We start from the raw sequence: 15,458 nt of genomic DNA on the forward strand, positions 1-15,458 counted from the left end.
AATGTTGTATTTTCCCTTTAACCAAAACGAAAATGGTACCAAGCACTATAATACTAGGCTTAACTTAACAGTTGTGACTTTGATAACAGTGACCATGCAATGCCTAATGAATGCCCTTGAAGTTCAATCAACAAACCAACACTTAAGTTAAATTGAAGAAAATTGCCAAATCACAATCATAACAATGCCTATTGCCTTGTCCAAACAGCCACTCACAAAATGAAATTCTTTCCAAATTCCTTCAGTGCAAAATAAATTACAAAAAAACCTTGCACCTTGTTTGTGCAACCTCACTAGCGAAATCTATAAAATCTCAGAAATTGCAAAGTCAGTGTATGTTTGTTTTGACTGGAAGAAACAAACTGTTTTTTCCCCCCTCTAGTTAATCTTATGGATTCCTGTTGATAGATAGGCCAGCTAGTGCAGGGGAGAATATGATAATCATGCGCATATTGATGTTTTTTCCAAGGACAGGATTTGATTGGCCAAATGCAATCCCACTGCATTGGGTTGATGCCACCAATCGCAAGGATTGGCTGGTGTAGCCTAGGTCACTGCTGCACAGCCACGGAATTATAAAGCCTTGTTTCCCCGGGTCATGTTTTCCCGGAAACTGACTGAAGATCATTCACGTTCAGTTTTATCAAGGCCCCTTGGAATAACACTGAACAGGATGCCACAACCGGCACTTTGGGTTCAATGGCCAAGAGAACCAGTCATTATTTTGAGATGTGATAGCAATGTGGAATAAATTATGTGGTCTTTTGAAGTTCTTCGCTTCCATCATACATGGCTAATCCTGTAGTGTTGATGTACCCAACATGGCACGGCCCCTAACGTGGCGTACTTTGATTTTTCGCCTTTTTTACCTAGTTAGAGTAAAAGTTTTACCTGATTTTTCACATTAAGTGAAATTTCATAAAGCTCTAAACATTCCCATTCATAAATCGTGAGTTTATCTACCTACTGCAAAGTTAGCAGAGAAATTTATTTCGGCGTGATTTTCCAATTTATTGCGAAGTGCACAGTGAACCCTTTGAAACTGCGCCAAAAAAAAAGAGAAAATAATTTCCAGACAAACTTTTAGTTGGGCATGTAAGTAGAGATAATAATGGTTTATCAGAATTTATAAACTTTAGAAATTCTTAAATGCTAACATGGGATTTTCCGAGATTTATTTAAGTGCGCCACGTTAGGGAACACTCAACTGATTTTGTGCCCAATTTCCGGATGCCACCGTTTTTGAATTTCAAACTAAATTTCATGACACTGAAATTTTTTCACAAAGGTTAAACAGCAAGCATTATTAAGGTAAAAAATGCCAGTATTCAACTGAACGAATTTGAAGTGTCAACAAAGAAGTTTGGCAACACTGTAATGAGGAAAGTTGGGGGAAACGTTGAAGTGGCACGTAAGGAACAAAGTATGAAGTTTCATTTTTGCATATGTGCTTTAAGATCTGCCTACTCTTTTGAGACATGGACATTACACTGCCTATTCATTTGCAATTCACATTATGTTTCGAGGCCAGTAACTCTTTTTTTGGCAAGGTCCGGTTACATTTTAATTTGGAGAATGTCCTCGAGGCTGAATTCAATGCTTGGCCGTGTGTATTTCATTTCATAATGAGTTGAGCAAAAGGAAGCCTTCCTGTTGAGTCTGCAACAGCGGCCTCTTCAAGCCTTGTTGAAATTTGAAATCACTCTGAAAAATTTACACTTATGTTAAAAAATATTTAATCTATGAGGTTTTATTTGCGATTGAAATTTGACTTTGAACTCATTTGAACTTTCCCAACGAAAAGTACAAATTGTTATCTGCCTGTGTATCAGTAGGGTAAGTTACTGTGTATTTTGTTGGGTCCGTGATGGACATTTTTACAACATGTTTTCCATGGGAAAAATTCAAAAGAGCATGCTGATTAATATTACTACAAACATATCAACAAACACTGGATGAAAAACAAAAGGTTTAGTTTTTCTGCACAATGACCGATCGATGGTTTCAAAGTTGACAACAGATGATCAATCCAATCAAACAATACAGTCTCAAGTCAACTTGTTGGCTCTTTAAATGACATGTGATTAAACGTATTCATGTGTCATTACTCTTTCCCTGTAACTTTTGATTTGTCTTCTGACCGACTTGTGATTTGACTTGTGACGGGCTGGCACAGGTTCGACAAGTCTATTCAAATCAGGCGCACATCCTATGCCAAAGTTTTCAGAATAAGGGTTGGAGAACTAGCAGCTGATCAGTACTTACAAGTTACACAAGAAAGGACTTCAAACCTACGATAAAATCAGAATACGTATTTACCTTCACAGTTTTGCAATGGTCCCGCTAGTCTCTGATTCATTCTCCAGCCGTCGTCAACTCTGACCCGAGTTCTTCCAGGCGTGGTAGAACTCGGACGCGTTTTCCACTCGCAGGCCCCGCCCCTGAGCCATCTCCACGGCAGCCAGTGCTAGCGGGGACGTGGCCAGCTGGCCTGGCCGGTAGTCCGTCAGGATGGTAACCATGCCGTGGCCATCGCTGCCTTGGGGAGCAGATCGCTGACTGAAGAAGAGGGCGCACTCGATGATTTGATAGAGGGTTCTGGAATAAAGAGACCAATTTGTATGTCTTCGTTGTTGGGATACATTATTTTATGCAGTCTTGTAAGAGCCAGTTCACTCTTCACTACAAACGGGAAGCAAACTTGACGACACGGAACAATTGCAGTGAAATTAAGAAAGAAAAAAGAAAAAATTATTGAACTTTGCTCGACTTTTGCTTAGAAAAAGACTTGCATGACATCACAAATTCACGTTCACGTTCGTGTTCACAGCAATAATAAATCAAATTTAAGGCTTCAATTGAACTGACCATCCAATGGCTGATTGAATTTTTTTTTGCAAATTTGCATGTTATTTGCATCTAATCAATTATGATTGTTAGATTGCAATTGCAATTATATAAGTTTTTAAATAATAAAAAGTTCAAATGCAGTGACCATATCCCAAGCCTGCAAATGAAATACTTTCTCATGGCTGGCAGTTACACACATGTCTATGTTATAACAGGCCTTCGGACTGTACGTTCCATGACATGAACTGTACGTTCTGTAAGTACACGCACTCATGAATAAAACATGTGCAAACATGGCGGCCCGCATGGTGAACCCCAAATGGTGAGTCTCCGCAATCTTGTCAATTCTTATCAACCTTAAACCAGTAACCTAACATGGTGGCAGCAGTGGTTGATACAGTATAAAATAACCGTCATTTTGCATTCCACTTTTCGCATGAAAAAGTGACATTTACGCTACAACTTCGAACGAATTGTTGTGAGTTTCACGCACGCACGGGAACACGTAGACATCGCAATGACGCAGTCTACATCGTTGGGGGCGGTATCCAGCGCTCCGTTAATTGGCCGTCTCGACCAGTACGACCAAGTTGAAGACATTCGCAACTACATCGAGCGTCTTAACCTCTATTTTGTTGCAAATGACATCCCTGCGGCGAAACAATCGGCAGTTCTGTTGAGTGCAGTTGGTGCTACTGTCTACAAGACTGTAAAAAGCTTAGCTGAACCAACTCCAGTGTCTGCAAAGAGCTTCAAAGAACTCTGTGATATGCTTGTATCACACTACGGCCCAAAGCGTCTAGTTGTAGCAGAGCGTTTCCGATTTTACAAACGCGATCAACACATGGATGAGTCCATCGCTCAGTATGCTGTTGCACTACGCGATCTTGCCAGCCCCTGCCAGTTTGGGACATTTCTCGATGACGCCTTGCGTGATCGCCTGATCTGTGGCCTCCGAAGTGAGTATGTTCAGAAACATCTTCTGACTAAGGATAGCCTCACTTTCCAGAAAGCCCTGGATGTTGCAAAAACTCTAGAGACAGCCACCAAAGATCTCCGTGAAATTAAAGGAGCACACAATACGGCTGCTGTTCACGCGATGCACCCCAAACCTCGACAGAAGATGCCCTACAATCGATCGACCAAACCCAACACCCACCAGGCCAGGTGTCCCAATTGCGGATACGACCCAAGTCATGCTACATGCCCTGCTAGAGGCCAGAAGTGCAAGTCCTGTCACAAAACTGGACATTTTAGCCGGGTTTGCCGATCCAAACCTAAACACACGCGAGCTGTGATGGCACCGACTTCATCTGACGATGAGACTGAGTTCTTTGTAGGCTCCGTATCCAGTAAAAATGCCCCATCACACACTTCCTGGCGCCAGACCATCCTTGTTGAGAAAAAGCCCATCAACTTCTTGCTTGACACTGGGTCCGAGGTAAACATACTGCCACTTCATGTTTACCACACCCTGAAGCTCCACAACCCAACCCTGCAGTCTACGACTACAACCCGTCTGTGCGGTTTCTTCGGCGGAAAAGTCCAGCCAAGAGGACAGAAACGCCTATCATGTGAAGTCAAGGGCAAGTACCATATCCTGACTTTTCTTATCATTGGTGATGGTGAGCCAGTTCTGGGAAAACATGCCTGTGTTTCCCTTAACCTGGTGCAGCGTGTGTACACCATGATAAATGATGATGATGTTTATGAGGGAACCGGATGCCTAAAAGGCCCACCAGTCAAGATAAAGCTGACAGAAAACGCTACACCGCACTGTGTCCATGCCCCTCGTCGAATCCCACTGCCCTTGCACCCCCAACTCAAGGCAGAGCTAGACAAAATGGAGAAACAAGGAATCGTCACGCGCATCACAGAACCAACTGATTGGTGCGCCCCGATCGTGATCGCTCCAAAGAAAAATGGAAACATCAGAGTCTGTGTTGACCTACGAATGCTGAACAAAGCCGTGGCCAGGGAGCAGTTTAGCATACCTACCTTGGAAGAGGTCCTGGGTAAAATTGCCGGTGCCCAGTTATTTTCTGTCCTCGATGCCAAGCATGGGTTTTGGCAAATTCCGCTCCACCCTGACAGCCAGAAGTTAACCACATTCATCACACCATTTGGTAGATTCTGCTTCAATCGCCTGCCATTTGGCATCACATCGGCACCTGAGCTGTACCAGAGAATCATGAGTGATCTGCTGGTCAATCTACCGGGAGTTGTCGTCTACATGGATGATGTTCTTGTCACGGGTGCGACACCAGAGGAACATGACGCACGTCTCCGTCATGTACTGCAAATTCTACAAGGAGCTGGGCTGAAGCTTAATAAGGACAAGTGCAAAATTGCGCAAGAGCAGGTGCACTTCCTTGGCCATCGTCTCGATAAGCGTGGAATTCACCCTGATCCTGCTAAACTTGATGCAATCCTCCAGATGTCGCCGCCTACGACGAAGGAGGAAGTCAAACGACTGATGGGGATGGTGAATTGGCTATCTCGTTTCATACCCCATGCAGCTACAGTGGCAGCACCGATTAATGCTCTGATGAAAGGCGACACAGAGTGGACTTGGGGTCCAGCACAACGCAGTGCTTTCAGACACCTCAAGACACTGCTAACTACAGCCCCGACGCTTGCATACTATGACCCAACAAAGCCAACGATGGTCAGTGCTGATGCCAGCAGTTACGGCATTGGTGGATACATCCTTCAGAAGCAGGAAGATGAGTCCTGGAGACCAGTAGCATATTGTTCCCGAAGCCTGACACGTGCTGAACAACGATATGCACAGATCGAGAAGGAGCTACTGGCTGCTGTATGGTCATGTGAGCGTTTCTTCGTCTATCTCCGCGGTCTACGAGTGACGCTCCAGACAGACCACAAACCCCTAGTGTCCCTAATCAACAAAAAGGACTTATGTGATGCCCCTCTCCGATGCCAACGACTGCTGATGAGGCTGATGAGATACAACTGCGAAGCAGAGTACACCCCTGGTAAGGACCTGGTTGTGGCCGATGCACTTTCGCGAGCTCCTCTCCAGCAAGATAAAGTGGCCGAACCAGATGAAGATCTTGAAGGCGAGATCGAAGCACATGTCCACTTGATCACAACCCAGTGGCCAGCATCTGATGCAAAGCTGGTCGAAATAGCCTTAGAGACCAGTCACGACCGTACCCTGAGTGCAGTCATCACTCACGTCAAAGATGGATGGCCTAAGTACCAGAAGGATGTCGACCCAGAGTTGAAACGGTTCTGGGATGACCAAGACAAGATCAGCCTAGTCGGTGGTATCCTCACATATGGTGACCGCATTGTGATTCCACAGAGCCTGAGACAACAAATGTTGCAGAGAATCCATGAGGGTCATCAAGGCGTCTCAAAAAGCCGACTTCGAGCCAATCAAGCCTTGTGGTGGCCTGGTATGAGCACTGACATAGCCCAGTATGTCCAGTCTTGCCCGCATTGCCAGGATATGCAACCATCGCAACGCGCCGAACCACTCATGTCCACACCACTCCCACAGAGACCATGGCAGCAAATTGCCTGCGACCTAGCCGAGGTGAAGGGGAAGATGTACCTTGTGCTGGTAGACTACTATTCCCGATGGATAGAGCTACATCACCTCCACTCGACAACAGCCAAATCTGTGATAAACTTTATCAAGGCAACATTTGCTAGATATGGTATTCCCGAAGTGGTGGTGACTGACAATGGTCCACAGTTTTTGGGTGAATTTGATCAATTCGCTCGTGAGTACAACTTCCAACACATCACCTCCAGTCCCTATTACCCACAGGCCAACGGACAAGCAGAGAAAGCTGTACACATTGCCAAGAGACTGTTAAGCCAAGACGATCCAGTCCGCGCCTTGATGCTGTACCGGTCCACTCCTCTGCCTAGCCTTGGCCAGAGTCCAGCCAGTCTCCTAATGGGAAGGGAGATTCGCACCACACTTCCAATCCTGCCTCGTAATCTGCAGCCTAAGAAGGTAGATCACAACAAGCTGAAGGCTACAGACAACATGAACAAACAGAAAAGCGGACAAACCTACAACAAGCGACACGGTGCAAGACAGCTGGATGATTTGATGCCTGGAGACAAGGTTAAGATCCGAACCAAAGGACAGCTGAGCCCAGAAGGTGAAGTTGTACGTCAGGCTGGGACTCCACGGTCCTACATCATCAACATCAACGGCACTGAGTACCGTCGAAACAGACGTCATATCTTTCTTCTTCCCAAACCATCCCTGGATCCAGTTCTTGACATCCAAACATCATGCAAGGAGACCAAGGATCCTCAACCAGCTGAATCTCGACCCACTCGAGTTACCCGTCCACCAGTTTGGCACAAGGACTACATTGTGTCTCAAAACTAGACCAGTCACACACTTAATCAAAAGAGAACAAACTAGCATTTAGATAAGCACCAAATGAATCAGAATCAACACTGAGACGCGAAATTACAGTAATCAACTTTTATTGGACATAGAACTGTAACGTGTTAGATCTGCAAGAAACCTCATCTCATCTGAACATTAAGCTGAACACTAGCAACTTTATTTTAGTCACAGAGACTCTCAAATCTCTCAACTCAAGGATTTGAACTTTTCAATGGATTCCAGTTCTTGGAATTTATATTCACATTGTTGTTTATTAACCAGTTTGTTTCTTTTAGAAAAAAAGGGGAGATGTTATAACAGGCCTTCGGACTGTACGTTCCATGACATGAACTGTACGTTCTGTAAGTACACGCACTCATGAATAAAACATGTGCAAACATGGCGGCCCGCATGGTGAACCCCAAATGGTGAGTCTCCGCAATCTTGTCAATTCTTATCAACCTTAAACCAGTAACCTAACAGTCTACGGGAAGTAGATTTTGCTGCTCGGGCTGTCCATTTTCTCATAATTCAGTATTCAATTACTCGAAACTGCGTTTTATCAAATATCAGAAACTCTCTGATCAAGTTTTACACGTTCCAGCTGCAACCGCATGCCGCGTTTGTTAAAAGTGGCACGCAAGCACGCCGACGTTTGATATGTACTGCTGGAGTTGTAGTTTTTAGTTTTCGAATATTCAAACTGGCAAAAGGGTCATTCTATAAATTTGGGGTCCACTTTTTTTCCCGTCCCTGTTACATCTGACATCTATGATTGTATAATTCTGATGCACTCCTTAATGCAGTCATCCTCCAAGAGTGATTATGAATAGCAAACTACCTACCCAACAAATAAACAATCATTTGAAGTCACTTTTAATGATGTTTGAATGGCAAATTACAAAGTACCAAGGTAACAGGGACGGGAAAAATGTCACACTTTGGACCCCAAATTTATAGAATGACCCAAAAACCTATTTGAATATTCAGATAATGAACGAATATTTGAATATTCAGTTATTTGGGACAGCCCTATTGGCTGCTTCCATAGGCCCATGTGTTATTGCTGGCCAGAACGAAGTAATTGGAATGCAGACTTTAGCTTGGGACTTACTTAATAGACTTGTCCTTGTCCTTTGCTTTCTTCTCCTTGTCAAGTGGGAGGACCTCGTGTTGGCGTTGGACACGAATATGCCTTGAGATGTGAAATATTTCAAATCATTTCATTAGAAAAAGAAAATTACCTCCTTATTCTTGAAGAACCTGTTGGATAATTCATCTCTAATTATTTCTTGAGAATTTTGCTGCATACAGCCAACAAGGATGTGTTACATGGGCCCTGACGGACTTGCAGGAAATTTGAGGAAATTCAAGACAAGAATATGGTGGGATTTTAAATTTTAAAAAATGCAGGAAATTTGTTACTGCAGGTCATTGACTGGGGTAGTTTCTGCACAATATGTGGACCTATATGAACGTGTATTTGGATTTTAAAAAATTCATCCTGCACTGTCAACCTTCAATGATCATGATTACATTCAACACGACCATGCCTTGCCCCCGACATGATGGTTTACTTTTGGGACATAACATTCACATCTAAATAATATAATACATCTAAAGTGGATGAGGAACTGGTGGTAAGAGGAGGGTATCCATTTCAAGTAAATATCTTATCGTACCGAGGATAATCAATATACTCGACTGACCTGTTTCCCTTTTTCAAGATCTGTTCCAAGAACCGACTGGCTTCTCGGGCCTCAAAGTGCTTCTTCTTAAAGTGGTCCAAGTGACCGACAACTGCAACGATAAAGCAAACTCCTGTGAAACCCTTCAAATCACACCAATGTTAATAAAAGTGTTGTAGTTTGAGTTCATTACAAGTCCTCATAATTCCTCCCAAGTTCATCACAAGTCTCAAGTCACAAGCTACTCAAATGAACTGTGGCAAAAGCATTCCTTTGTTGTTGTGCATCCTCTGGTACTTTTGACTAGACTTGTGAAACGACCAGTTTTGTAGTGGAGGCACTTGAGTCGACACCGAGTGTTGCAACTGGAGACGAACTCCCGTCAGAGTCTTGGACTCAAGTCCTACAACAATGGAAAGGATTTGAGATTTACTATTGACCGGACTTGTGATGGTTTTGACTACAACGCTGCCATCAATTCATGCTTAATATAAAATAAAGAAAAATTACAGAATTCCTGACAGAGCAAAAGGAAACTAGAGATGACATCATCTACAAAAGAGAACAGTAAAATGACATCATCCTGATGGTGTAAGTCACAGCGAGGATCCCTGGTGGGTTTCTGACTATAGGAGACTGGGGGGGGGGGGGGGGGGGGGGGGGGGGGGGGGGAGGGGGTTGACTCATCATACACCCGTCACATGGGGCCTGGGCTCAAATTCATCTCTGTCATCAGCATCTGCAGGACAATGCATACATCTGGACTCTCTCCTGATGACATTTCAAGGCCACATTGAACAACAGTTTTCTGAAGTGTATAAAATCTTGCCACTTTTTGAGGTCAATTTACACGCTGTATAATGAAATCACTTCTCTTGCAAATTCATTAATTGAATTTAACATTAAAGTGATTTCATTACAGCGCCTGCAAGTTGACCAAAAAACCAACGAGATTTTATGGGAATATATGACTTTTGGGCACATCGTACAGGCACTGCAATGTATGCGACATCCTGTTTTGGGGATTTATTTTGTTTCCTGACTGGGACCATTCCATCAAGGGCTGGGGGCCTGGTCGCCGATAATGGCCCCAGCCGAAGGCGAGGGCCAATATCCGGACCAGGCCCCTAGCACGATAAAAACTCCTGAGTTACAGGCCCCTATTACTGCAGGATGTGGAGCAGAACGCAGGAATTATCAGTGGCTTAAAACCACCCATATGACGGGCTCTTGACCAGTATGGATGGGTAAAATGTCTCAGATATTTATGAACAGTGATTATAGCATTCTCTGGTACTTGCACTGGGTGAGAGCTTTCAAATCGGAACGCTCGGGTGTCTTACCCTGCATGTAACTCTAGAAATTTTCGAAGCAGCCCGAGTCACATTTGCTGGGTCTGATCTGCCATCCCTTCCCCAATCCTTTACTTTTAGCTTGATGTTTCAATAATTTGTCATATTCCCACATGCATACAACCCTATTACATCATTTCACCAGGAACATTTCAGGGTGGAAGACTGTGTCAGCTTCTAGTGGCGTAGGATTATCAGCTCTTTGATCATTTTCACACCATCACATAGCCACATGGGATGGATATACACTTGAGGAGTTGAGGGTGGTGGGGGGAGGGGGAGTTGGTTCACTGCACTATGTCACTCAATCATTCCTGTCAACTCTCAAACCATGTCTCAGGACATGCATCAGTCAGGTCTCACAGTAACATGGAAATGTCAAGTCCCAAGTCAAGTTTCAATCACACATGTTTGAAGCTTTTAAGTTTGTTTTGGGGCTCGTAAAAAATAAAGTGCTATGAACCATCGTCTATGGACTCTGGCACAAGTACCCCTCAATCATGACAAAACAGATACATGACTGTCATAGGATTTGTTTACATTCATATGAAAATTGTTATGTTATCAATGTCATTCTCTGAGTCAATTGTGTGTGGACATGTGAACAATCAGGGGCAGATCTAGCTTTCAGGAAATGGGGGGGGGGGGGGGTGATATAAGAGGGTGTTGGGTGTACCGGTGGCACACCCTGCTAGAGGGGGGGGGGGGTCCAGGGGCATATATCGGTAGGTACATTTCTGGGTAATTGCAAATGTTCCTAGTGCCTTTAACTGTACGAGAACAAAGGATTGTCAACAGAAGGTTCAGAAAACAAGACTCTGCGCTCTGGCAGTGCGACCCAACACAGTGGAGTTCTTGTCAGTAGTCACATAGTGCCCTATACATTTTCCACGCAATTTTTGCTTTAAGTTTCCATGTTTTAGAGTTAATTGCTACATTCCTCAGTGCCTCTGGTGACTTTACCTGCATAAGGAATGACAACGATGAAGCGTTCACTGTCTGCCAGGAGCTGTATCAGCCCGAGGTGGTTCATGAGCGCATTGGCGTCAGGCACCAGGTAAGGGGAGAACTGGGTGTTGGCTGCGCTGTCCTCAACTTGCCCCTCCAACTGCTGAATCTCATGCTGAACAAAATTGAAATAAAAAGAGTGAGAGATAACACTGAAGATTGGAATAGTGGTTCCTCCACCTCTATGGCCAGGGTTCGAATCCCTACCAGGTCGCGAATTTTTTTCTCCCAAACGACATCCACATATGGGTGTAGGCTATGGCGTTTTGGACTTAACTTTTATAAAAACATGAGGAGAAAATATAAAATTAGGGGAAAAAAAGTGAATTTGAACGTTATGAAATTCGGATTTATTTCCCTTTTAAAAAAAAATCCTCCAAAGCCTCAGGTTAGAAAAGGAAAAAAATTCGGGTGCAAAACCGAGATTCGAACCCACAACCTCGCGGTGCAAAACCCTACCCTCTATCGACTGAGTTGTCGCACTGCTTGCCAAAACGTGGGGAATCAAATAATTATATACCTGCGTGCGTATCAAAAAAGGGTCGTAGAGGGCGCTAGACAACCATGTATGCGGATGTCGTTTGGGAAAAGAAAATTTGCTACCAGGTCCATCCGTGGATTGGTTTTTCATTCCCTGTCTGATTCCATACGCTTCCCCAAGATTTTTGTCTGGGGTCGTCCTCCTATTTCTAAAAATGAGCAATTCGTCATTGTCTTCTCTCCATAGATTACATCGTCTTTATTTAATGATTTTAGAGTTGCAGAGTTAAAGGGCAAAAGCAATTCGATTTGCTTTGCAAAGAAAAACAGCCAATGTTTTTTGACATACGAGGCTGCTGGTCGCCTGCTTTGCAATCGCTCATTCGTACCATCATCCATGACCATTAACAACTTGTGCCCTGGCCTGCACTGCGTTTGGGGAAGTATTTTATTGTTAGGCAAATTAGGACCGAGTTATGGGGACTTTCTGCTGTCGCCACAGCGTTTTCGGTCCCCACAAATACCTCGTACAGACGATGGTATGTCCCCACAACTATGGAACAAGACCGTGTGAACACACACTTATACACACCCTTTGCTCTTTATAGTATAGTGGTGATAATGCTTTAGTCCGGTTCTCTGCATATTTGTTCATGATCGAAAAGTAAATTTCCTGATATTTAATTGCTGCTAAACATTAGCAGCTCCATCAAATTTTGGCTCCGTGTTCAACGCAAACAAATTAAAAATATCACTACGCAGTGTTATGCGCTAAGCGAAATTCAGCTGAAAATCAGTCACAAGCATTATAAATTGCATGAGTACTTTTGCCTGTTAACTTGTTTTACGCTAAGCAGACAGTTTCTATGCTAAGCACCCAATCTCACCTCCAGCCATCTGACAGCCAGATCCTTCATCATCTGGGTGCGTCGTTCTTCCTTCTCAGCCTGAGGGACAAGAAATCATACCGTCAAGATGATCAGTGATATGGACAGGGAACAGGGGTAGCAGGAAACATAAAACAGCTTGTGAAGGAGTAGGGACGGTTTTACAGTGGACCCTTCCTACCTGACAATCAAACAGTGCCCACTGTCCAATCAGATCAGGACGTTTGGTCAGGTGACCAATGTAGCTCAGTCAAACTCTGTTACAAGCGCCGTGAGAAATGTGCACAAATCAAAGGTGGGCGGTGCTCATGGCTAAATCCATGATGGTTTGTTCTTTCATTATGGCAAGCCTGTACTAAACTGGAAACAGGGGGCTTTAAAGCTATAGTCCATCATTTGCAGCCATCCGAAAAGTAACTGGCGTAATTATTGTTGAAAAACATACTTGGTTGAAAGATAGTAAGTGGACTAAACTCCCTGTGAAATTATTCTTTCTGACAAGCTGTCATTTTGAAGTAATCAACGAAAGAAGACCTTTCCAACGGTGCGTCTTAAGAAATTTAAATTAGTAGTTCATTTTGTTATTCGGCGAAGCGCGCGCAAGCATTGGCATGACGCACACGCGCGCGCGGTTGCTATAATTCGTCGGATCAGTACCTATAGCTGCAATTCAAACCAATTCAAAACATGATTCAGCAACTTTTGATTTGACATTGAGATCCTAAAATGCTGTTTTTCTCGGAATATACAGCTGAAGCTGAGCTGAAACTTCATCAAGTTAGTTGTTCAGTATCCTTCATTAGATTTTGAACACTTTTGTTGCTTCAAACGAACAAAATGCACAAATTACAAATGATGGACTATATCTTTAAAACAAAATTATGAATTTTGCACATCTCCTCCTTCCAACTTTTGGATCCCTGATAGACTCCATGCATAAGTACCCCCTCAACGGTTAAAAAGAGAGAGTTGGGAGGGACCACTGACATCACAAGGGGCGAGACACTTTCACACACTGGCACTGTAGGCCTACCGCTCGCATGAATAGGCTACTGGTTTGTGCACAAGATGGTGTACTTCATACCATACGCGCACGAACCTCTGGTATAGTGTGTGCACACGTATTGTGTCCCTCCCAAAAAGCACAATCTCCTGTTCACGCATGGAGTCTACAGAAAAGGGCAGACAAATTCAACTTTATTGACCTCATGATCAAGTCCAATAATCACAGAAATTGGAAACTGTTTAAAACTGTAAAAGGCCCCAAAAATATCCTCCGAAACTCCACTACTTGAGCAATGCAAGAAAAATTTGCTCAGGTGCCAACGTCAGTATTTGAAAGTACTAAAAAAAAAAATTTAAAAAAATTCATAAAACAATTTGAGCAATGGTCCGAGTTATTTCCTTTGAAATTACTGTGAGACGATGATCACTACTAATATCACAAGTAATTTTCTAAATGAACCCCCCCCCCCAAAAAAAAAGACAGCTGTGAATTGCACTATATAAAGGTCAGATCTGATCTTTGACTAACGAAGACTGAGGACCTGCCGCATGCAATTAAATAGACAGGTGTCAGCGGGCCTGTTACTAATGCAGACATCGTTAGGGTCTGTCAATGCTAAGGCTGTATATCAGTGGCGGATCTAGGATTTTCCAGAGGGGCGGGCCTTGGGTGCAGATGTCCATGCTTTTTCGGGGGGGGGGGGGGATTAGGTGTTGCAGTCAATGCATAAATAGACCAAAGACCTGAAGAATAAATCAAGGTTTGCTACATTGAGTGATGACATTAAAACCTCCTGCTATCTCCTATTAGTCACCAACAGTTGGATCGTGTTTCAAGCAAGCACTGTGACTAGTCAAATTCAGTCAACAAACAACAGTTAAGTGGTAGGCACTTGGCTTATCAATCACCTACAGTCAAAGCATAGCTGCATCAAGTTACATAAACAGCCACAGCCAGTCAATCCTGCTTTATGTAGGCTGGGAGCTCTAAACTGTTGAAAAACAGATTGATTTTGACAGAAAGGACAACTTGGCAAAGAAAGTATGTTTGCATAGGAGGGTTTTATGGAAATTCGTAATATTTTCATTTTTTTATAATTCACATAGGACCATTTTAAAAACTATTTTGTATAATATTCTCAATACGATGTTCATGTATGTGTGAACTTTATTTCCATCTTTCATTCTGATTGTAACATGAAAAGGTTGCAGATTGTGGATTCGGTTACCATTGCCTCTATAAAATCGATACACTGTACATTTGTGATCTTGGCACCAAATTGACTTCATGTGTAGTGTGATGATTATACTCGGTAGCCAGTTTTGAAACCGCACCAACAGCGTGTCTGAGAATGTAATTCGCAGAGGATGTGCAATGGTGTGAAATTGACAACTGTCTGTTGCAGAGTGCCCCTATCTCTCACCACTACACAATCACATATCGGTCCAAGGTCAGAGAAATATGACTAAAAAAATATCATCACAAATAACTAACCACAAATATCAAACCGCAGAGACATAAAAAAAAAAACTCTAAAAGTCGGTTTATCTGTCGTTAATATAAGAAGCTGTCCTATACAAAGGCAAACACTCTGAGTGGATTGGAGCTGTCCGCTGTTTAACCGGCCCCTTGATTAATTTGCTTTTTATCAGATCCGACCAGGGCCGGTCCCGAGTTAATATCAGCCGATAACCATCGGAGAATATTTCTATCAATACTTGGCAAGGCTCTCTCATGTTTGCGCTCTCAGAGTTTCTGCCCTTTGAGCCTGGGCTCTGTGTGCGTGTGTGTGTTTTGCGGGGCGGT

At 43.4% G+C, this 15,458-nt stretch overlaps 1 protein-coding gene across 1 annotated transcript in view; it reads right to left on the minus strand.

The window, feature by feature from the left end:
* Positions 1-2,319: 2,319 nt before the first annotated feature.
* Positions 2,320-15,458, minus strand: part of LOC119740595 (protein SMG5-like) — a 59,838-nt gene continuing 46,699 nt past the window's right edge. Inside the window, exons 18-22 of the mRNA XM_038215947.1 lie at positions 12,647-12,706; positions 11,235-11,394; positions 8,941-9,031; positions 8,346-8,426; positions 2,320-2,598 (exon numbers count right to left, since the gene is read on the minus strand). Coding sequence (XP_038071875.1) covers positions 2,373-2,598; positions 8,346-8,426; positions 8,941-9,031; positions 11,235-11,394; positions 12,647-12,706 — 618 coding nt within the window. The 3' untranslated portion in view covers positions 2,320-2,372. The remainder of the gene's footprint in view (positions 2,599-8,345; positions 8,427-8,940; positions 9,032-11,234; positions 11,395-12,646; positions 12,707-15,458) is intronic.

Source organism: Patiria miniata, unplaced genomic scaffold (genome assembly GCF_015706575.1).
Source record: "Patiria miniata isolate m_02_andy unplaced genomic scaffold, ASM1570657v1 HiC_scaffold_5, whole genome shotgun sequence".
Lineage (NCBI taxonomy): Eukaryota > Metazoa > Echinodermata > Asteroidea > Valvatida > Asterinidae > Patiria > Patiria miniata.